This window comes from Rutidosis leptorrhynchoides, chromosome 1, assembly GCF_046630445.1.
Source record: "Rutidosis leptorrhynchoides isolate AG116_Rl617_1_P2 chromosome 1, CSIRO_AGI_Rlap_v1, whole genome shotgun sequence".
NCBI lineage: Eukaryota > Viridiplantae > Streptophyta > Magnoliopsida > Asterales > Asteraceae > Rutidosis > Rutidosis leptorrhynchoides.
In genome coordinates, this window is record NC_092333.1 from 594827501 (window position 1) to 594851470 (window position 23970).

General features: G+C 34.5%; 3 protein-coding genes across 3 annotated transcripts; 1 reads left to right on the forward strand and 2 right to left on the reverse strand.

Annotated features, from left to right (window-relative positions):
* Positions 1-3276: 3276 nt before the first annotated feature.
* On the forward strand, positions 3277-8366 carry LOC139883729 (uncharacterized). The gene is made up of 4 exons (XM_071867869.1): positions 3277-3359; positions 4622-5197; positions 5962-8056; positions 8151-8366. Exons 2-4 carry the CDS (start codon positions 4657-4659, stop codon positions 8155-8157), a joined length of 2643 nt encoding a protein of 880 aa, XP_071723970.1. The 5' UTR covers positions 3277-3359; positions 4622-4656; the 3' UTR covers positions 8158-8366.
* Positions 8367-8813: 447 nt separating this feature from the next.
* LOC139843186 (potassium channel AKT1-like) lies at positions 8814-17597 on the reverse strand. Its single transcript, XM_071833547.1, has 10 exons — positions 17397-17597; positions 13172-13537; positions 12442-12499; positions 12036-12353; positions 11405-11650; positions 11222-11320; positions 10924-11142; positions 10578-10772; positions 10392-10467; positions 8814-9935 (listed from the first exon to the last, which is right to left on the reverse strand). Exons 1-10 carry the CDS (start codon positions 17546-17548, stop codon positions 8998-9000), a joined length of 2667 nt encoding a protein of 888 aa, XP_071689648.1. The 5' UTR covers positions 17549-17597; the 3' UTR covers positions 8814-8997.
* Positions 17598-19252: 1655 nt separating this feature from the next.
* LOC139842540 (uncharacterized) lies at positions 19253-22829 on the reverse strand. The gene is made up of 4 exons (XM_071832868.1): positions 22493-22829; positions 20662-22397; positions 19693-20569; positions 19253-19616 (listed from the first exon to the last, which is right to left on the reverse strand). The coding sequence occupies exons 1-4, from the start codon at positions 22554-22556 to the stop codon at positions 19444-19446; spliced, it is 2850 nt and encodes a 949-aa protein (XP_071688969.1). The 5' UTR covers positions 22557-22829; the 3' UTR covers positions 19253-19443.
* Between the last annotated feature and the right edge of the window lie 1141 nt (positions 22830-23970).

Consider the following 23970-nt stretch of genomic DNA (forward strand, 5'->3'; position numbering starts at 1 on the left):
CTAATCAAAGCAGTCCCATCTTCTGAAATGCTTGCGATATTTCCTTGAAGATTAGAGTTATTTAAACTCTGAAAATCCTTCTTCAGATGACCTTTCATGCCACAATTGTAGCATGTATAGGTCTTCTTCTTTTTAGACTTCGGTTTACCATGATTGTGACTCCCACTTGGGCCACGTTCCGTTGATCTCCCTCCTGATACTACCAAGGCCTCCACTTGTCGTGAACCGGCCTGTTTATCCTCCTTGTTATTGCGCCGATTTTCTTCTTCTAGAATAGCATCCGCAACTTCATCATAGACTAGATACTACCAAGGCCTCCACTTGTCGTGAACCGGCCTGTTTGTCCTCCTTGTAATTGCGCCGATTTTCTTCTTCTAAAATAGCAGCCACAACTTCATCATAGACTAGATACTCCGAGAGAACATTATTGGTTAAGTTAATAATGAGTTGATCATACGAGTCAGGTAGACTCTGAAGTAAAAGTTCAGCACGTTCTTTTGGCTCTATATTGCAACTTAATGAAGCGAGTTGAGAAAATAGAGTATTCAAAGAATTAATGTGCTCATTAACTGAAGTAGATTCATTCATGCGTAGCGCATAAAGTTTCCTCTTAAGGAATATCTTATTGTGGAGTGATTTGGTCTCGTACAATTTTACGAGGTGATCCCAAATCTCTTTCGCCGTCTTCTTTTCTTCTATGCTAGACAAAACGCCATCTGCTAGTGCCAGATGAAGATTTGCGATAGCCTGGCCGTCCATCTCTTCCCATTTTTCATCAGTGACTTCGGCTGAACGTCCACTGATGACCGCCAAACACTTATCCTTTCTCAGGATAGCTTTCATCTTTAATTTCCATAACGAGAAATTACTCCCGTTAAATTTTTCAATTTTGAATTTCGTAGACATTGCTATAATCACAATCTTCTTTTGGACAATACTATATTTCTGAGAAATAGTACCCGGGAACTTTTATCGAGTGAAACTAATCTTACTTATTTTCCGATGTGGACGATCCACCCCCGTGGCAACCACAGAGCATACGATAAGTATATTAATACACACAAGATATTAGACCTTAGCTCTGATACCACTTGTTGAGAAAAGCGACACCGAATTATAGCAAACAACTAGTAATAATTGAAATAACGATAATAATAGGACACCGAGATTTAACGTGGAAAACCCCAATAGGGTAAAAACCACGGGCATGGAAAGAAACGCTTCATTAATAAGAATAATAGAAATTACACTTCTCTCTAATTACAAGGATAAACATTAATCTTTATATCTCTTGTAATTAGGAGATTACTCACAAACTCTCTATGTAACTCTTTTAGTACATGAAAGAAAGAAATGATTTTGGGATGGAGAGAATGAACTATCTCATACCTCTATTTATAGTAAATGAGATTGAGGTTGGTAAGTCTAAAATGGAATTAAATTTTCGTATCATATGGCATGCACCAACCAAAATGTTAGGTAAGTATTTGCCAACTTTGACTAGCATCCACCATGCATCCAGTTGTTAATCACATTTGGTTCACCAACCATCTTTGAATATTCAACAACCATTCAATTGTCATGTGAGTATTGACTCACCTTCCATTCAACATATTCAACAAGAATAAAGTGAAATAAAAACATGGTTGCAAACCGCGTCAGTTGCCGCCCGTTGCGATGGCCGTTGCATCTTTTTGACGACTAGCTCGTCTCGACGTCTAATAAGTCGGTCAACGGTAAAAAGTTTGGTCAAAGGCGGGAAAGTTCGGGTAAACCCGGTCAAAAGTCAAAAAATTAGGTTAAAGTCGGTGAGATCAACCTACGTAGTTTATTGTTACTTTTTTGTAGTATTATATTAGCGGTAATAGCGATTATAGGTACAAAATGATCAATGAAAGTTTTTTGGTTTTAATATATGTGTTTATGTATATATTTATATATTTAAAAGTCAACGTACATTTCGACCGTCTCGCCTTTCTCTCGACTTTTAAAGGTCCAGATCGCCGACTATGTCTCACGCTTTTTTAAACCTTGAATAAAAATAAACCATCGATTGTACTACTACTATCAATCATTTTCTAGGTACTCTTGAACAAATCAATATGCACAGTTTGTTGGAATTTAGTGTAACAGATTTTTACTGAAAAAGACCATGTCAGAATCGTTTTTCGAAAATAGACATACGGACCACCGGAATGTGAAATTCATCTGGCGGTACCGGCACTAACATAAACCATGTCAGAATCCTTTTTCGAAAACAACCCCAAATTTCAAAGGAAATGAGGCTTATAACTCAACACTAACATAAACCCTAACCCAAAGTCGAAATTAAACAACAAAAATTCGAATTAGGGTTTTACCTTAACACCCAAACGAAGTTAGATGGCTGGAACACAAAGCTTGCACTCCAAAATGAGTTGATTAAGTCATCTTCTTCACATTTTGGAGGTTTTCTCTCACTAGAACCTCTTTCTCACTCTAGAACTTTTGGAGCTCTCTAGGAATTATAAGTGAGAATGAAAGCTTACAGATCTGCTTTCTTGGTCTTAAAACTCGCCACATGCATAATTGCAACAGAGTTCTTTTTTATTTTGCATAATTACAAAACAGCACACCTGCCAACTAAACTGCGCGACGTGCAAAAACCCACGCGGCGCGCCGTATACCTAAAATTCAGATCAGAGTGTTACAATTAATTTAGTTTTTGCGCGGCGCGCTGTGTACCTAAAATTCAAATCAGAGTCTTACAATTAATTTACCTTACACGTAAGTTTTTATACCTCCTTAATAAATAAATACTTAATAAACAAAATCAATTAGTGGTTGTTAGGTAAGGGTTGGAAACAGCTAGGAGTAATCTTGCTGGGCTGCGTATATGGAGTCGGATTACTCGCCCGGATAGCCCGAACAGAAAAAACCTTCTACTCTTTTTTTTTTTAATAAACAAAATCAAATTCAAGGGTTCTTTCTCCGTCTCTCTCTAAACCCTCCCAAAAGGAAGGTGATATTCACACACTAGTTTTTGATCCAAACACACTTTTTACCATAAAATTTATAATTATATCCTTAAATTCATCTAGGGAGTTGAACCACTATAATTGTAAGGGCATATTAGTCAATTAAGTGTGTATGGATTAAAAACTGGTGTGTGATTATCACCTCCCCTCTCAAAACATCCGTTTAATGTCACTTATTTTTTTATTTTTTTTTTTAACTTTTTATTTATTTATTTATTTATTTTTTTGACATAATAACCATATAAACACTCTAAGTAATCCTAAGACCTTAATACAGTACTGAACATATACGCGCCTACAAATAATCGAATATCAATATCAAATATACGTTCAAAGAATCAAGTAAGTTAATTTCTTAACCATTCTTTTAAAGCTGTTTTTGTTAAATTTTACAGGATTTTCTAAAACATTAATTGACAATATTTAATTAAATTGATGATTCGATTGATTAGTGAAACCTACCTATTCACAATTGTTATGCTTATTAGATTGATTGTGAAATTAAATAGTAGAAATTAACTTTATTGTGACTTGCCTAATGAATTGGAGTGCGATAAATTTGCATTTAAGTGAGTGTTGTATTTGCATTTGCTTATCATGAAATAGGAAGTCATTATTGGGATGTAGATTAGGGTCGATTTGAAATTGATTATGATATGTCGATATAGCAAATACTTGATTGTGTGTGATCAAACGTTTTAGTACCAATCAGTCAGTGAAAGTGATTATGTGCATAAACTATAAAGTCCTTGATTAGGTGTTCATATGTGATGAAATTTTGTATTGTTTGTATATGGTGTATGGCTGTTTACAGTTCATTTAGATTACTCATAATCAACCATTTATGGCCTTTTAGTTGTGTTTTTCCTTATATAAATTTGGAAAGGATTAGGATATTACCTACAAATCATCAAAACCTTTGACCATTTTAAATAAATCATTCTCTCCAACAATATCTAGCCTTTAATAAGATTTACAAATCCCATATAATCAGGAAGTGAGTAATTGTAGTGGACCCAAAAAAATAAAACCCTTACAAAATTGATTTTACAAAAAGACAATTACAAAATTAGTTTTAAAGAATCCCTTGCAATTTTCCAGAAGCCATCCTGCTCCTCGGCACCCAGGTGATTTCCAAACCATCTATTTAATCTCCTTTTAAGTCTATATGACTATCATGTACTCTTTAGTACTGTATTATTTCATGCCCTGTTTTTTTCTGTGTGATTCAGATGTAATGGTTGATTGATGTGACTGTATGTTACCATCACGTTAGATCTCAATCTACATAGATTGCTACATATGTTCAGCTACTTTATTTATTTGCAATGAAATGTTTAAACAAAGAGCACCCGCCAACTGTTTGTTAAAATGTCACAATGAAATTCCGACCCTATTCTTGTAATTTTGTTATGACCGACCTACTTGATATTATGCAAGTGCAGATCACTTAATAGAATTTCAACATATGTTATTGTTGGATGTGAAGGAAGTCACTTTGATTTTTTTTACATTCCTATGGAATATGGACACGCTGTTCTAATATTTAATACCGAAATGTGTATACCTACTCATCATTATATACTGTCTTTTGGATTTTGCAGTTTACAGATAAAAATATTTGGCTATTTAGTACAAGATGATGGATACATCAGATGAATGGAAATCTTTGTGGCCAATCTCATCCGTCCATTCTCCGCCATTGCTCCTCTCCCCTACAACCGTCACCAAAGAAATCGGACCGTTGATCTTCAATCCATCTTCTAAACCACAAGATCACAATTTACTATTCACTTCACTTTCAATCTCTCCTCAAATCTCGCCTCCTTTTCCTAAACTTTCTCTCCCGAGATTCCTCTATACAGCATCTTCTATCCTCCCTTCAACAACAACTTCTATCGCCTCACAACTCGCATCGTATACATCAAAACCCGATAGACATCTTGCACACAATACTCTTCAGTTGCTTCGATGTCCGGGTACAAATTCGACTCTGGCATTCTTTCCTACTGGTTCCAACTCTGATGAAGTTGGGTTTGTTGTATTGTCCGTTGAGAATTCACGACTGAATGCGAGAGGAGATTCTGATGAAAGTGAAGTTTTTACATCGAGGAATCCGTTAAGCCATCGGATCGTTAAGATCTTAGTGAGCCCGCTCGCTGATTGTGAATGTATTTCAGGTAATCATTTTGTTGGTGTCAATTTGAGAGAATTTTTTACATAGACATTGCTATTCTTGATTTGTTATCATCACTTGGCTACTAGAGTTTGTAAATCTGTAACCCATTGGCAATAATGACAAGCAAACAAATTAGGTTTATTGGTGTAGTCACTGTTGTAAAAAACCCCGATTGCTCCTTTTTAAGAGGATTTTGTTCCGATTTTCCAAAATCCGTTTAATTAATCAGTAAACGTCGGTTTATGGATCAAAATCGGATTTGTTGATCAAAGTCGGTCAAGGTCAAACTTGGTCAACATTTAACATGAATTTACATTAGAATTTTAGAGTTTTAAACAAAATGAACGATTTTATTATGTTGAAGTTTATTTTTTATGTTTATGACTTTCTTCTATATTTACACATATAATTTTGAAATTTAATATCTAAATGCATAAAAAGTACAATCCGATTAATCCCCGATTAATACCCGAATTACTGATTACTCCTTCCAAAGTCCCGACCCGATTAATTCCCGAATAGCGAATTTTGCAACCTTGGGTGTAGTTATTGGCTCTACATTAAGTCTTCTTGCACTTCAGTTCATATTTCATCCGTTACTTGTTAATAGTATAGAGATGGCAAAATGGGCAGGTTGGGTTGTGTAGCAAGTCAAAATGGGTTAGGCGGGTTGATTTTTAGTCACTTTGGTCCAAACTTCCCTAAAGTAGATACTGTATTATTGGTTTAACTTTTGAATGTAACCTACTTGCTTATTTGTTTCAGGTGATTCTATAATTGGATACTTGCTGGTTTGCACTATGTGTTCCGTTCATTACTACAACATTCGAACCACAGTTGAACATTCCGGTAGAATTACACCGGGATTGGAATTAGTCGGTAGCAAGAAATTCAAAGGTTCCTCAGTTGTTCATGCTTGTTGGAGCCCACATGTACCCGAGCAGAGTTTGGTCTTACTCGAGAGTGGCGATTTGTTTTTATTCGATTTAAATTCTTGCTCTAGACCTTCAATATCATCTCCACAGTTGATCGGGAAGAAACTAAAAACTGTATGGGACGTGTCTCTTATTTCCGAAAAAGGAAATTGGTTGAGTTGTGAGTTCAGTTGGCATCCAAGAATCATGATCGTTGTCCATTCTAGTATCGTTTTTCTTGTCGATTCAAGATCCGTAATTTCCAGTATCATCCCGTTGTTAAAACTTGGTGTCAATCATGACAGATTTCTCGTGTTCTCGATTGCGGGTCCCGATCTATATCATTTCACTGTGGCTTCAAATCACATGGTTTTCGTTTGTGATGTAAGAAAACCAATGATTCCGGTTTTACGTTGGACTCATAATATCGCTCAACCAAGTTTTATCATGGTTTCTAGTCTGTCTGACTTAAGGTCAATGTCTGACGATGTTACATATAGTTGGGCTTCTGAAACGGGCTTTGGTATTTTATTGGGATCTTTTTGGAACAGTGAGTTTAGTCTTTTCTGCTACGGCCCACATGTTAGAGAGTCCGTTTCGTCATCCTTTTATGCATGGGGACTCCCTTCCGATCTTTCGTTAGTTACCGGCGACTGTCGTTGCGGTAGTTGTCTTGTAAAAGAAGAGTTTGGTAAGGACCAATTACCTAATTGGATTAATTGGCAACAAAAGAAAGAATTTGTTTTGGGTTTTGGTATTCTTGATAGCGATATCTCGTCTCAATTGTTTGACCCGGATATATTTGGCGGGTTTACACTTGTTACATTAACATCATCGGGTAATCTTGAATCGCATCGATATTGTGCGTCGTGGGATTATTCAAAAACTTCAGGAAAAGGCCACATCGAGCAAGCTTTAGGTTCAGAAGATTCTGTTTTGTATGAAACTGGTGAAGAGGGATATAAGTTTAAAAAGAAATTCCAGTACTTGAAACTTGATTGGCTTGAAGGGTATTTAAACTCCGATCTTGCCCGAATTCTGAGCAAAGAATTAGTTAAAAATTATGATAATGAAATATCGGAGAACGCTTCTTTTAAGAAAGATTTTCATGAAAATATATGTCAACAATTGGATAAGTTTGGTTCCGGTGTATCAAACGGGTCTATAAACATTCATGATGTTTTTAAAGACATTAGCTTGCCAACGAGTGTACATGAAATTGCTTTAAGGAGCGTTTGGGCGAATTTACCGAGGAAAATTTTACGATTCTGCTTTTCTAATTATTCACATCTCCCAACGAAACTAATGCATGTACCCTTTGAGTTTTTGGAAGTTCCGTGTGACCAACCTCACTTACCCCCTTTTTTGTTACGGTTTCCCTCATCACGTAGTAATAAGTGGTCAGATAAACATAAGCCGAGTAATGCTTTAGTGGGCCCCGTTATTCCCATTCCGGTTTTAATGACTTTTCATAAAACTCGCATGTTAAAAGCAGATAGTGTAGCTGCAGACTCGGAAATCGATCTTGAGTGTGGTGAAGTAATTAAGGTAGCTAATGAAGTTACATTGTTGGAATCTAAAAGTTGTGATGATCATGTCGTTTCTCTTGCTGATGATGATAAACAAGATGAGTTTCGTGATGAACAATCGTTTGCTTCATATAAGCCTGCTGCGTTTTCTTGTAAATTGTCAATGGAAGATTCAGTGAAGGAGGATTCTGTTTTTGAAGATGAGAAGCATACTAATTTGATATATAAAGTTGGCCAAAAGGACGTGAAAGAGATTTTTGACTCAGATTGCCCGTTGAAATTTAAATTTGACGAACCGCAAAAAAGTTTTGGACCGAAAGAATTGAAAGCATTCAAACTACTGAAGAGACAGTTTTCAAATTTCAAAGATGGTTTTAGTACTTACCAAGATTACATGGCCAAATCTAACACTCGCAAGTAATACTTCAGTTTTTAGTTTTCTCTTTTGAATTTCCTTGAACTAGATTTGTATCTTTTTTCTTACTTTATTGCTCACTTACAACTATAACAGGCCATGAAAAGTCGGCATGCATGTTATTGATGGACACGTGATCCAAAACTCTTCAAGAAACAATTTTTTTATGGCAAATGGTTGAGAACCAGCAACCCGAACTTGTGCTTTTGTGGCGAAGATGTCCCAACTGAGCTATGCACCATTGGGTACAGTCACGATGGTTGGATTCAGTTTATTTTTACTTATATTAAACGTTTATTCTTTTTTTCTATCACTGTCAGTTTTTTTTTTTTTTTTTTTTCGTTTTTCACACTGAACTACTTGTTCCTTGGATATTTAGCCAGAAGAGTTTGGTTTCTCAGTTGAGTATATATAAAGCCTTCTAAATTGATATTTTAATTTTTTTTATTACTCACATGAAGCCACACTGCTAATATTTTTTAGTGAAACTGATTCAGTTGCGGTCTTTTCGGGTTGTGATGGCAAGTCAATAAATTAATTGATAAAAAATGTGATTAGTATGTTATATATACTTATACTTAGATATTATATATACATATAAAATTTATATGTTCTTTTTAGCTGGTTATTTTGTGCAGCTGCAGCATCACAATGTCTACTTCAAAATTCACAATTTGTACTTTTTTCATATCATGGTTATTGTCTTTAGGTGTTGCATTCTGTTTTTTTTATTCCTGATATGAAGTCTTAACACCTTCTATAAGATCATATGAAGTAAATAATCTTTATGATTATTAGTTGCGTTTATGTAATAAAGTAATATAAAAGTAAGCAAGAAAAAACAATTAGATTTGATGCTGTGGTGGTAAATCGGATTTTCACCATCTTTGCATCCTTTCCAATTTGAGAAATACAGAAACTATTAGTTAAAGTCTGATTAGTGTTATGTTAATGTTAATGTTTCATCATCTTTCCTATCTGATTCCTCAGCCGTCCGATTTTCATCGCTAACGAACACCAGATGATCACCATCTACAACTACTTCTATCTCATCTATTTCTGCCCCTTCTTTATTTACTACTTTCGAAGCCATAATACCGTATTTCTTTAAACCAATATCCAACAACTCCTGGAATGTTTTCGGTATGAAAACAAGTTTCCCTGCAGTATCACCTTTTTCTGGGCAACTTACAACCACCCTACCGTTGTTTTCGGTCCCACCAACAGTCGCTACACTTTTAACCCTAGGTGACACCAAATCTATACCGTTCTCACCTTCTCTAACATTAGACATTATCCCAAACAGAGAATTATGGAAATTATCACCTCTTCTTCTCCTACGTGATCGCCCAACTGACACGTCATCACCATCTTGCGAACCGAACTGGACCATTGTCGGTTCGCTTTTAAATCTCCCAAGGAACTTCACGTGCTGAGTATCACGGACACGTTTCTCTTCAGGGATTGAGAGGAGTGGGGCCGTTCTGGTGAACTGGTTGTCGTTTGTGAACTTTACAGTAAGGAAGAGGGTCTTAATTTCTTCTTGTCCTTGTTGGTCAGCCAAGTCTCGTGGGGTCCAACCTTGATTATCTTGTTGGTCAATGTTGGCTCCATGTTCTAGTAGAAATTTAACCATTTCAACGTTGCCTTCACAAACTGCAAGATGAAGAGCCGTGGATCCGTCGTTTCTAGAACGTGTTATATCTCCTCCATGGCGGATAATTTTCTTGATTAAATTCAAGTCGTTTTTCTCTGCGGCAATGCAAGAAAACAGGCCCGCGTCACCGGATGATAGGTTGGCACCGTTGTCTGCTAAGATTCTGACCACCCTTTCGTGGTTACCAATCATAGCTTCCCACAATGGTACATTCCCTTCTGAATCTGTGCATAGGTCAGTGTAAAATAGGTAATCAATATAAATGTACACCAACATGAATCCAATTTTCTCAAAGCGGGTTAGTCGGTTCGCAAAGCAGATTAGGTATCCAGGTATACCCAAAAAACTTGAATCCAATTTAAGATTAAAAACATCTTAAAAATAGTTCTATGAATGGAATAGAGATTAGCTTTCAATTTTTATCACAAGATAACCCAGTGGTTGGGGCCCTGAGTTCCTTGCAAGAGGTCTCAAGTTCAAATCATGTCTAAGATGAATATTTGTGGTGGCGAGCGAAGGGTTGGAACCAGCCAAGGAGTACTCCTGTTGGACTGCGTACATCAGAATATGGGGTCGGACTACTCGCCCTCCCGGGTAGCCCGAACAGGGAAAACCTTCTACCTTTTTTTTTTTTTTTTTTTCAATTTTTATCAAAAAAAAAAAAAGGTTAAAAGAAGCACCTGAGCAATTGGGGTCTGCCCCATAATCTAGAAGCAGAAGTACACAGTTCTCACTTCCTTTTGAGGCTGCTATATGCTGAGAATAACAGATAACACATACATATCAGATTAGGTGTATGTACGTATATGCTGTAAAGATTTATTTGCAGTTATATATACATATGAATATTGTGGGTATTTGCATACCAAAGGTGTTCTTCCATTGTTATCCGACTCGTTTGGATCAAGACCTTTTTTCAATAATTTCTGCAACAAAAGGTCATCTCCTCTAAGTGTAGCAAAACACAGACTTAGCGGCAAGTCCATTCTGCCATGAGCCAACATGTTTTCTGTCTCCAACAACACTCCTTCCATAAGTGGATCATCTCTCTCTTTCAAATGCTATAAAAGATAACAAAACGCGATTCAGGTTTACCTCTAGTCATGCTAAATGACTAAATTGTCCTTGGGCTTAAAGGAAAGGTAACTATTTCATTTTCATGGAACATAAATGGATACTATTTTGAAGATAGGTTTCAAATCTTAAACAAACCTGGAGGAGATTGTTCATGATAACAGCCCCATCACCAATGTTGGCTTGAACAATGTTCAAGAACGTGGTACGATTTAGCCTTAATAACTGACTTAATCTTTTGGTGCGAACAGTGAAGAGTTGAGGTCTATAACAAAGAACCCCAATTTCACCACAAAGGTCACCAGGTCTTGCTTCGCCTACAACCTGTTCGACTCCATTTTTCATAACCAACAATTCCTGATCAAACCGTCAAAACATTAGACGTGTCTCTATAAATAGATATAAGACATATCAATCTGTATAAATTAACACTCACAACTGCTCCTGTAACAAGTATGTAAAAATCTGTCGGTGCCTCGTTCTGCAAAATGACATCTTCCTTCGGTGGAAAATATTCAGCTTTCATTTCAGAAACCTTCAAGTAAATATGCCTGTTTTAAAACTGAATCGAAATTGTATGTTTACTAAATATACTTGCATTGTATGTTATGGAACATACCAACTGAAAGAGCAAGTCGTTAGACACGTCACGAAACAAGTATGCCTTGTCTAGAAGCGAATAAAACAGGTAATGTGAAATGCTTGATCTTATTGCTTTTGGTAGTGAATCGATCGTCTCTTGTTGTTGAAGCCCCTCTGAATCAGTTCTAAACTTGAGGCACAAATGTGCTAGCATCTGATCTTGCAATCGGACCGGCAAATGATTCCTAGACGCAAAGCTCGACGCAGCTTGTATGGTGTCCCTCTATAAAGTAATGTTAAAAAATCAAAAAGAGTAATCATATGAACAAAATACAAATAAAATTGACAAAATATCAAGAATAGTCCCCATTGGTTTGTATCAGAAATCACCGGTAGTGTCTGTACTTTTTTTCGTCATGGATGCGTGGATAGTCATATGGTTTGCATTTTGAATTGCCAATGGTCCCTATGGTGCATATCTACAAGGACCATCCTTGGCGAAAAAATGCAAACCACAGGGACTACCGATGATTCAAATGCAATTCACTGGGACCATCCTTGACGGTAAAAAAATACAGGGACCATCGGTGATTTATGATACAAACTACATGAACCATTTGTGATATTTTGTCAAAAAATATAAAGTATGCAAGATCAAAGATACTCACAAATTGTCTAGTTTTACTGGTACCATGAACAACCAAGTTCGTCATATTTCCTATCAGATACGACGTCAATCCGAGATTAAAAAGCATGTAACATATGACGAAAACCATCTCTCTTCTATTTTGAGCGTGCAAATCACCATATCCGACAGTTGTGAGAGTTGTAATCGACCAGTATATGGACGTAACGTAACGTACACCCAGGCTGTCTTCTTTAAATTGCTTGTTATCGTACCCAATCCAAGTGTTATTAGGATTCGGGTAATGAGCAGCAAGATTATAGTAGAAACACCCAGCACAGTGTACCGCAAACAGGGTAACCTAAAATGATCATAATATACACACAACGTTAGCCCACAAACACTTTAGCCTTCATTGTTTGCTTACTATGTGCTATACTAGTACTTACAAAAATAAGCTTAGCGCAACGAACCCAAAAGTAGTTAAAGTTTCTATCTTTCTCCAACCTGTTCCCAAAAAGAAAGAAGTTACCATACAAAACTATGGCTTTGAGATAACTGGTATGTTTGCAAGAACAAATGGAGTAGAGGTGGTTATTTAGACCCGTTCTGTTTGGTTTGTGTTTCTGTTCATTCAAACGGGTCAAATGAGTCAAAAAAGACATTTAACAGAACAAAACTGCACAAAAGGCAGAAATCAAGTAAGGTGCGGTTTTAATGTATACAGACTTCTATATAGTCCATTCTAAAACTTATAAAACAGGCGTAAAAATATAATTTTGTTAGAGTTTTAGCTTAGTTACTTGTATGAAAATCATGAAATGGGCAAAAAATTTGGATCAACCCAGACCCAATTTGACATGTTCTCCAACACGCCTATTTGGGAGCTCTACTACGAAGTATCATGTAATTTATGCATCGTCGAGTAAATATAATTGAAATTTATGTTAGGATCAACATTAAAAGGGGTTCCAATTTTTTTTTTTCAAAACTAATTATATTTGAAGGATACTTTAGTGGTCGTTTACCTTCAGAAAAACTATAAATCCTAAATATATACGGGTCATATAGTTAAATTTAGTGGTATCCTATACAGTTTAGTTTTAATAGTAAATAAAATTTCAAACTAGTAGGGTCACCGGACCCCACTTGATAACAAGTAGATTCGCCCGTGTGTACCTGGCAAACATGGCGCTAACTCTGCGTAGACGCCATAGTCTAAACATGTTGAATAATCCATAAGATTGCAAGGATCCAGTAGAGATTTTCGCGGCTAGTTCAGAAGGAATTGTGGAAACAACATCAAAAATTAACCAAGTGCTCGTATATCTCCAAGCGATCTGTTTACGGTTGTCGACAAGAAGATAGGTACTTTTATCAAGGTATGCTACGAAGAACGTAAGGGCAATATCAATTGCAAAGAACGCGTTGACAATGTTATCAATTATTGAAAGTGGTCTTCTTGGTTCTTCAAGGAAACCAAATTCGAATGGCGAAACCCAAGCGGTATAGAGTACCAATGCTACTAGATACGTCTCCCATATCCTGGTTAAATCAGTTAAATTCGGTTATACTAAAATCCATTCATAAAAATTGTATAAATAAAAGTTGTCTTTACTTTTATGGACTACATGAACAAATTTAATCATTGTTAGTATCTCACAGGCAGGTTTATACAACTAACATTCATTGTTTATACTTAAATATTTCATGTCATGCATAGGATATGATCTGGATTTATATCAATGGAAGTAAAGTATAATAGACAATATATCTTAGTGTTCTCAGAAAAACTTTGTGGGATTCAAACAAGAAACACACCTATCAATTCCTAGGAGCAAAATCAAAAAATCCAAAATTTTTGCACTAAACATTTCGAATCTACTGGAGTAGGTGCCCCCGCTTGTCCCTTACTACTTCCGCCCCTGGTAATACCCCATTAACCACTAAATTATGAAACATGGTAATGGATATTCAACAAATTTCTCTTTCGTTCCTTATTTTTCTCACATTTCACACGGTTACACACACACACACACACACACACACACACACACACACATATATATATATATATATATATATATATATATATATATATATATATATATATATATATATATATATATATATATATATTATATTTTATTATTTCTATTTAAATATTATTACATACTAACAAATAAATATCAGTCACGGAGTATATTGTATTATTGCCATTGTAACACAAAAAAGCATACGTACAAACGTATATTGTAGTAATATATATACATATAGAAAATATGTATTTCTGTTAGTATATATATATATATATATATATATATATATATATATATATATATATATATATATATACTGGCGGTAACAGAAATATTTTTTGCCGAGGGCAAAAAAAAAAAGTTAAAAACGTAGCAATTTTTTTGGACAAAATATGAATGATTTAGGTAAAATATTGATGTTTTTGATTAAAATATGAAAGTTTTTGAGCAAAATACAGAGATTTTTGGACAAAATATGGAGGCTTTGGAGGCAAAATAGAAGTACTTTTGGACCAAGAAAAATCAACCAAAATTTTTGCAATAATAATTACGAATCCACTGGGAGCGGCCGAGCGGGTGACCCCGCTTGTCCCTTACTACTTCCGCCCTTAAATATACATGCATAATATTGTTATGTTTAAAAAATTATGTACTTGTAAACAAATAAGTAAATATAGTGATATGAAATTAAATTGGTTATAAATATAAACCGAGTACACCAACATGTAAGACATATACAAGTAGGTAATGGATTGATATTCCGTTAGTATTCTCATTTCATTTTTTATTTTCATTGCCTAGTTTGAATCAAACATGCCTAAATTATCATCAAGAAACTCCTTAAATATAATAACAAAGGTATATCTAGAATACAAACAAGATTCCAATAAAAAGGTGCACGTATGTTGATTTTAAGTTGGCTACAATGTACTGGCCGGCCTTGTGGACACGCTAAATGCAAAGTCATTCTTTTCCTCTAAAAGGAGTCAAATTTAGACGCAAACAAATAGAACATATACTCATCTCGTTTCATTTCATTGTCATATTCTAATCAAGTAAAATCTGGCAACTTGCAAAGGGGTTTGTTAGCTCGCATAGCGAGTTAAATCACTTGAGCCTCAAAAGAAAACAAAGAAAAAAGTATGGTACGTGATGTATTATGGTAAAAATAGATTTCTAATAACCAATTAATGAATTAAAAAAATTTTCTAACGACGATATTTAAGTTTGTTGTTAACGTACTTGAAAATATTATACATAGAAATATATATTGATTTTAAAGTGACAATATTAAATTGTATAACAATTCAATGCATTTTAATAAGCATCAGAAAATCTTTAATTAAAATCAGATAACTCTATCAAAAAGTATGGATAGTACTGGTACACAGGGCCGGTCCCGAGAATTTGAGTGCCCGGGACGGTGCGAAGCAAAAGAGCCCCAAGACCCGTACAAGGATAATATTTTTTTTTGGGCCCAAAGATAATATAAGCAAAAAGGTCTAAAATTACATTGACTAGTATAAGGAAATTTTTTTTTTTTTGGCCCTTTAAAAAATTGGGCCCTGGACATATGTCCACCTTGTACCCCCCATTGGGCCGCCCCTGCTGGTACACTTATAACTATTTTCGAACAAGTTCGAATAATTTTGAATCTACTATCATTGACATCAAAAGAAGTGAAAAATTATACTAGGAGTTTAATATTTTCAAACACGAATTAATGAATTATACTCTAACGTCAATCATCTGTCTGTTCATTAACTTTGAATAACTATCTTATTAAATATTTTACTAACTACGGAGTACTGATCATGCATACAATGTAATGTTAAACACAATCCTAAAAGGTGGTTATATATCTACTATCATTTTTGCTTCATCTACCATAAATTATGTATTAACATATTGCATTGTACAATTTATAAATGCACAATTGTGGTAGATGAAATAAAAATGAAGTTTTATCAATAACCAATAACCATTCTAAAAGCTGTGGTTAGATAATTCCATAATTATAATATCACATCATAACATAGAAATACTTTAAAAAGTCCACACATAGTAATTCCTTTTATAATAATTTAATTTTTCATCTCCTATGCACCACCCAATTGAACCACACCAGATTCCTATAAACTCTTGTGAATTTAAAAGACCAAAAAGCTTCCCTTCAAAGTTGCCAAGCGAATCTACAATTATCTCCGTCCAAACCTTCCTTTTACGGAGTATCAAGCATTTTATATATAAAAAAAAATCTCTCATAAACCTGAAATTATATACCTTATTTCATATAACTAAATTAAAATGCACTATAAAGGAAACATTTCACTTTAGGTAGGTGTGAACTTTTGATTATAAGAGCAGGATGACCGTGAACAAAGTAACTTAAAAAGGTAGGTGCTCATCTTATTATAAATTTATATTTAAGTTTAATTTAATTGTTTTTTTACAGTTACAATTTTAAGATGATATTTTAGATTATTAATGGTTATTAACAATAATAAATAGTAGATGTAAAACCAACAATAAATTCTAATGTAAAAACAAAATGATTCCTTAATTATAAAATATTTTTTTATTTCTTCCTTTTTAATCAAATCTTTACCCACTTTTAAACCCACTTACAAAACTTTAATGACACCCATGTTCTTATGTGAACTGCATGCAGCAGAATCATAGTACTCAACGTAATACGGTAACTTTTTAAAAATTTCTATTTATAATTAAAAATAATGATAATAATAGCATAATTGAAATGTATGTATGTGTGTTCATACTTCAACTTGAGAGACTGAATGCTTTAATGTGTTTCAGTATTTCACCTATATCTGCAAAATCAGACTGTACAAATAATGATGCATATCTTACAATAACGTAAGTGCTGATTGCTTAATGACATCAGCGCCCAACGGAACGTTTTCAATGGCGGTTTCACCAAATCAAAAATAAATGATTTGATAAATAAAGTAATTTACCATAACTTCTAACGCTACACATAAATACACAATTGAGTATTTACACACATACTGTATTTATCTCTCTATCAATGTTGACTATACTATATATGTGTCATATGTATATCATAATACGGAGTACTGTATATGTGTCATACGTATATCATAATCAAATGAACAGTGCAAAATAAGAGACTACTAAAACCATAATACAAACAGGTTATGTGTTTAAAATTGTAAAATAACGTTTAGAAATTGAATTTAAATAATTAATATTAAAAAATAATAATAGTTTTCACTCATATTTAGCTTCATATAGATTTTTCAAGCGTATATACAAATTAAATATACATATATACGTATCTTATATGTATACATAGATAATAATTATATTGAATATGAGTATACCTGTATTTACGATCATAAGGTGAAACAATAAAGTTACGGAGTTTAACGCGACGATTACTGCGAGCACCGAGTGAGGGTAAAATTCCGGTGGTCAAACTATATTGACTTCCGTCTCTTGATATCTGTTCGAGTTCTTGAGCGTCGCCACACATTGAAACCCTAAATACACCCTTCTTTTTATTTAAATTAATTGTAGGAAATATTTCCTCCATTTTTTTTAATTTTTGGGATAGCTCTAATACTCTGCACCAGTTTGTATATTTATAGGAAGAAAAAAAGAAAGCTAGTACTGTAGTATAATTTCGGAAGATAAATTTGTGTGAAGCAATTTGTTTTGTGTGGCCCTTCTATTTTACCCATGACTCTTCCTCAAATATGTTAAGTTGCTGTTGTCATGGTTTAACTTTAGTTTGTTGCAAGAATGGTCCCTTATACTAATTTTTGAAAAGGTGAAATTTTATACTCCCTCCCTCCCATATTAATAGTCCAGTATTCTATTTTGGGATGTTCCAAATTGATAGTTCACTACCATAAATAGAAAAGAATAAGAAGTTTAAGTTCTATTATGCCCTTAATTGTATGTGGATAAAATTAAAAGAGAAATAAAATGTAGACTTTTTTGCTCCGTTGGTCCTTCAATTATACACGAAATTGCAATTCGAGTCCCTCAAGTTTTTTTTTGGATTTTCGAGTCCTTAAAATTGCAAAATTTTGCAATCCGAGTCCCTCCGTCAGTTTGCCGTCTAAATTAGCCGTTAACCCTTATCATGTGCGTTGCATGTGAGGGTAAAATCATCTTTTTATTATTTTTCACTAAAAACGAGGGATCACTGGTGCAAAAAGTCTTAAAACAAATTATTAATATCTAAATAATAAACAAATTAAAACAAATCCATCTTAAAATAATAATAATAAATAAAAGACTTTTTTGCTCAGTTGGTCCCTCTATTATACCCCAAATCGCTGGTTTGGTCCCTCAGTTTTTAATTTGGCAATCAGAGTCCCTTTATTATTTTAATTTTGCAATTGGAGTCCCTCCGTCAACTGGACATCCAAATCGAACGTTAACTCTCATCATGTGAGTTACACGTGATGGGTATTATCGGAATTAATTTTTTTTTTTTTGGTATTTAATAACGCCAACGGGTAAGGTCCCCACTTTCATCCTCCGCTTTTCACTCTCTTCTCACTTGAAACCCTAATTCATTTACATAACGTATTAATCAGAAATTGGAGCTACAAATCGATAACAATGGAATGCTGGTGTGGTCGACCTTGTGTAATTCGAATATCTGGCACTGAATCTAACCCTGGACGTCGATTCTATACATGTGAAAAAAAGGTAAGATTGTTTATGTTGTTTCAAATTTTATGAAATAATTAACAAGATGTTAGCATTTCCTGTTTATGTTGTTGCTCAGATCACTAGGTGCGACTTCTTTGCTTGGTATGATCCTCCAAATACAATCAATGCCCTAGCTACACTTATGAATGCCAAAATGGAAGTGGATGAAAAGCTCAAAGATGCAGAAAAAAGAGAGACGAATTGGAAGATGATGTGTATATTTAGCTGGATTGTGTTTGGTATTTATTTTTTTAGTCATTGAAATTGTGGTGTATGTATGATGTACTTTGTAAAATGGTAATGGTAATGGAATGAAGCTTGTTTTGTTAAATTTTGCATCTGTTTTATATCTGTATCAGTAACCTTACAACACAAGACAATGACTCCAAGTGTAGACAATAAATTGTAACCAAAGTCATACAGTGTAACCAAAAACACAAGACAATACATTGTAACTAAAGTGAAATGACAAACATACAGACAATACATTGTAACTAAAGTGAAATGACAAACATACAAGCATTACCAAATGTCATAGATTCCAAAAGTCAACATAAGTACGTAGTACCAGTTACCAAATGTGCTTAAACTTACCAAAAGACAACAACACACCTTAATAAAATACAAACATTGTACCAAGTCACATAACAAGTTTTAAGTAGACATAAAACACATGATTAAAACACAAACCACCACCAACATTCACTTCTTCTTCTTCCCTTTTCCAACTACCATTGTCTTCTTTGAAGATAGCTTAACTTTCACTGTCTTTTTTGTCCACTTGTTATCCACATTCCCACTTCTTTTCTTCTCACCTGTACAAGTACTCTTATTGTGTCCATAAGTACCACATGTGCCACACTTCTTTAGCTTGCCTATAAATATTAACAAAATAAATACCATATTAATTGAAATGGTACTAGATGTAATTAATAAATAAAATGAGCATACCTTTTGAGCTAAGTTTACCACTATCACCAATGACATCAACTTCATTTTTGGACAACCTTCTTTTCTTTTTTGGACGACCAGGTGTGGAAATAGTCTTTGGTGATACCAGAGTGAACATGCCTTCTGCCTTTGGCCATAAGCTTCTCCCATTCAATGGCTCAATGGTGTATTGGTAAGTTTTGATCCATGTATCTAACAAATACACTGGATGAACCCATGTTTCTGGTTCACCAGTTTCCAAACCATTTTCACTCATGTTATAAAACACTGCAATTGCATGCTTACAAGGTATCCCTGTTAGTTCCCACTTTCTACAAGCACATGATCTAGTCTCCATATCCACAACATATTGATTAACTTTTCCACTCACTTGGTACCTTTGATCTCCACCCCATAAGACAGTACACTGGTGAGCCTCAGATTTGATTTTCTCAAACAATTTGGTGGCTGCAGGTGTTAAAGGGCCATTAGTCTTGGAAATGTTTTTCTTTACATTAACAATTCTCTTCATGCAATACTCTCGGATGTATTCTAAAGCTGTAACTATGGGTTTGTCACGTGCATCAACTAACCATCTGTTGAAACACTCACACATGTTACTGAGCAACACATCTGATACAGCCCTTCCTGTAAAATGACTCCTTGCCCACTGATGGGCAGGAATTTTAGCTAACCAAACAAAAGCTTCATTATCAAACTCCTTCAATTGTTGCATAGCCTGCTCAAACTCAGGAACTGTTGTTACACTAGCACATCTCCACAAGTGATTCTTATAAGCAACACCCCTGAAATCCCCTTTCATATTCCCATGAATATGTCTAAGGCAATGTCTATGCTCAGCACAAGGAAACACATTTGTAACAGCTTGTATTAAACCCTAACAGCATAAAACAATAAAAGTTAAAGTAACTAACCATTAACAAATGTAATGTAATTAAATTAAATATGAATTAAACAAGTAATTTTTACCTTTTGCCTGTCACTGATAAAAGTAAAGTTAGAATTGGTAGACAAGTCAAGATCTTGACCCAAGCACTCTAAGAACCAAGTCCAGGATGAACCACACTCTTGTTCAACAATGGCATATGCTACAGGATATATGCCATTGTTTGAATCAACCCCTACAGCACTCAAAATACAACCAGTTGCAGGTTGTTTCATAAAAGCACCATCCAACCCAAGTAGATCTCTACCTATTGCTTTAAAACCCTTCTTCAATGGTCCCAAACAAATGTAAATTCTCTTGAAAACCCTAGTTTCAGACTTTAGGGTTCCTGGCTCAACCTCAAACTTAACAGTAGTATCAACATTACCTCTCTTTAATTCACAAACATAATCTCTGAGCTCAGCATACTGAGATTTATAATCCCCTTGAATCATCTTTGTTGCCTTTCTCACAGCACGATATGCTTTATGCTCACTGATGATTAATTCAGTTTCTGTTTCCAAATATGATCTGACAGCTTTAATTGGTATCTTTGGATTCTTTTGAATTTGAGGTACCAACCGATTTGATAAAAATTGGTAAGTGCAGAATTTTAGTATTCTTGCAGGTTGACATTCATGTTGGTGTCTGTAGGTTCTAACCTCCCATTCTTCACTATCTTTTTCTTTGGATACCAACAACACCCACTCACAAACAATGTGTAATTCCCTTTTTGCCCATTTGTTAGTCTTCCCACTACAAGATTCCCCTGCTTTTTTAATTTGACTAGTCACTTTGTCTTTACTCTTCCCAACTACACCACCTTTAACTCTTAAGTTACTGGGCCCCACATCACATTTTGTCTTCTTTGACAAATCACTTTGACTAACTATCTCACCACCTTTTGAATTTATACACAACCCTTCACATTTAACCCTAATTCTTCTTTTGTCATTCTTAACAATAACTAGCTTTCTCCTAGTTTCAATAGCATGCATTCTCACAGCTTGCCTAACCTCTGATTTACTTTCAAACTTTTGTCCAAGATAGAAGATAGTTTTTCCCACTTGAACACTACCTTCAACCTCCTTTTTATGATTACGAATTCTCTTCTTCCTTACCCCTTCTTCATCACTTTGAGAATCATAGCTTTCAAAACCATCATTGTTCAACACTTCCAATTCTGTACCCTCAATATTGACCTCATCATCTTCAAATGAGTTACAGCCATTTCCCATAAACTCTACATTCTTATCAATGTTAAAATTAAAATCTTTCATCTCTACATGAACATCCAAAATCTCATTTTCATCATCAACAATGTAATCACTATCCTCAGAGTCACTACCTTCACTGTTATCACCCTCTACTAAGCTCCCATCACTGTGAACACCACCAACTACTAAGTTATCATTATTAATTTGTTCTGACCATAACCTCTTCCCTTTAATATCCTCATGTTCAGCATACACATCAATTTGCCTATAAATCACATCACCATCTTCTAGACAACTAAGCAAATAGTCCCTATGTTCATTATCATTTAAAAGATTTAACCCAGTATCCATGTTTGTATTGGGTTTAAGAAAACGATATACCACAGACCTGGTGGGATCATAACCTAATTCTTGCATGACTGAATCCAGTTGTCCTAAACAAAACTTTTCAATGTCAAAACAATCAATGTAATCAATTTTACCTTCTGTGTACACAACTTCACTACCCATTCTAAAATATCCACCATGATGTAACACAATCGTGAACAAATCAGGGTATACATCTGAAAAATGTGTAAAAAATTAAAGTTAACAAAACAATTACCTAATAATATTTAGGGTTCCACAGAATTATGAGCTTTGGGTGCATAAAACATACCGTATAATTGGTCGATAGCCTTTTGATCAGTTTCTGATGTACGAATAGTCCATGAATCATCCATTGATAATCAATTTTGCTTTTAGGTTTTACTTCGTGGTTAACACTATTTGGAGGGATGAGTGTGAAAATCGGTGGATAAAAGTGGGGGACCATACCCGTTTGGGTTTATTCAGTACCAAGAATTAAAATTAATTCCGATATTACCCATCACGTGTAACTCACGTGATGGGAGTTAACGTTCGATTTGGATGTCCGTTAGACGGAAGACTCCAATTGCAAAATTAAAATAATAAAGGGACTCTGATTGCCAAATTAAAAACTGAGGGACCAAACCAGCGATTTGAGGTATAATAGAGGGACCAACTGAGCAAAAAAGTCTAAATAAAATAAAATATCTGAATTAAAAACAAAAAACTGAAGATGCTAATTTCGTCCATTTCCCCTTGGGTTACAAATCAACAATTCTATGCTTCCATTTTAATTAACGAGTTATTCAATTACACTTGTATTGCTCCTACTGTGGGTCGTAGATTCATCTTTCATAGAAGGTTTAAATACAAACATCAAAACAAAAATCAAATGAAACCCTTCAGTTCGAGTTTGAGTGGTTAATGGCTTCTTCGAGTTGTAATCGGAAAGCCAGATCTAAAAAGGAATCAACGCCACTGCAATTATCACCCGTCGCTACCACCATCGGCCGACGATGCCACCGCTGCCATTGCTGGCCATCTTCTGGTTATAAATGTTCTTGATTTCGTTTAATTTCTGGTAAGATCTTGAACTCATATCTTGATTTGGTTGTGAATGTTCTTGAACCTAGATCTATATTTATTGTTCTTGATTTCCTTTACGAATATTGTAATTGGTGGGCATAAAATAATGCCTCGAGCTTCAGTTTCATAGTTCGTATCCTTCATATTTACTATGTTATTATGGTCTCAAGATTCAATGTATTTTAAGTTTGTAAATGGGTTTTGAGTTTACAAACTCTGATCAAACAAACGAACATCACTTTATAAATGAGTTTTAAGTTTTTTTGTTTGTCTACTATTTGGATTTATGTACCTTGGTAATTGGAGTTGATGAATTGATGATAAATACAACTATTTGAAGTTACGTAGCTTGTTATTTGGAGTTACAAATCGAATCTCGAAATAGATAGATCCATCATTCTTATGTTTTTTTTGTTCATCTGAAAAAGAAGACAATGGAGATATATATATGTTAATTTGATTTGTAAATGTTAATTTGTTTTTTTTTTTAATGAATTTGTTTTAATTTGTTTCTGATTTAGATTTAGTTTTAGATTTAGATTTTTTTTTTTAGATTTAGATATTAATTTGTTTCAAGAGTTTTTGCGCCGGTGGTCCTTCGTTTTTAGTGAAGAAAAGAGTAAAAAGACGATTTTACCCTCACATGCATGGCACATGTCAAGGGTTAACGGTTAATTTAGACGGCAAATTGACGAAGGGACT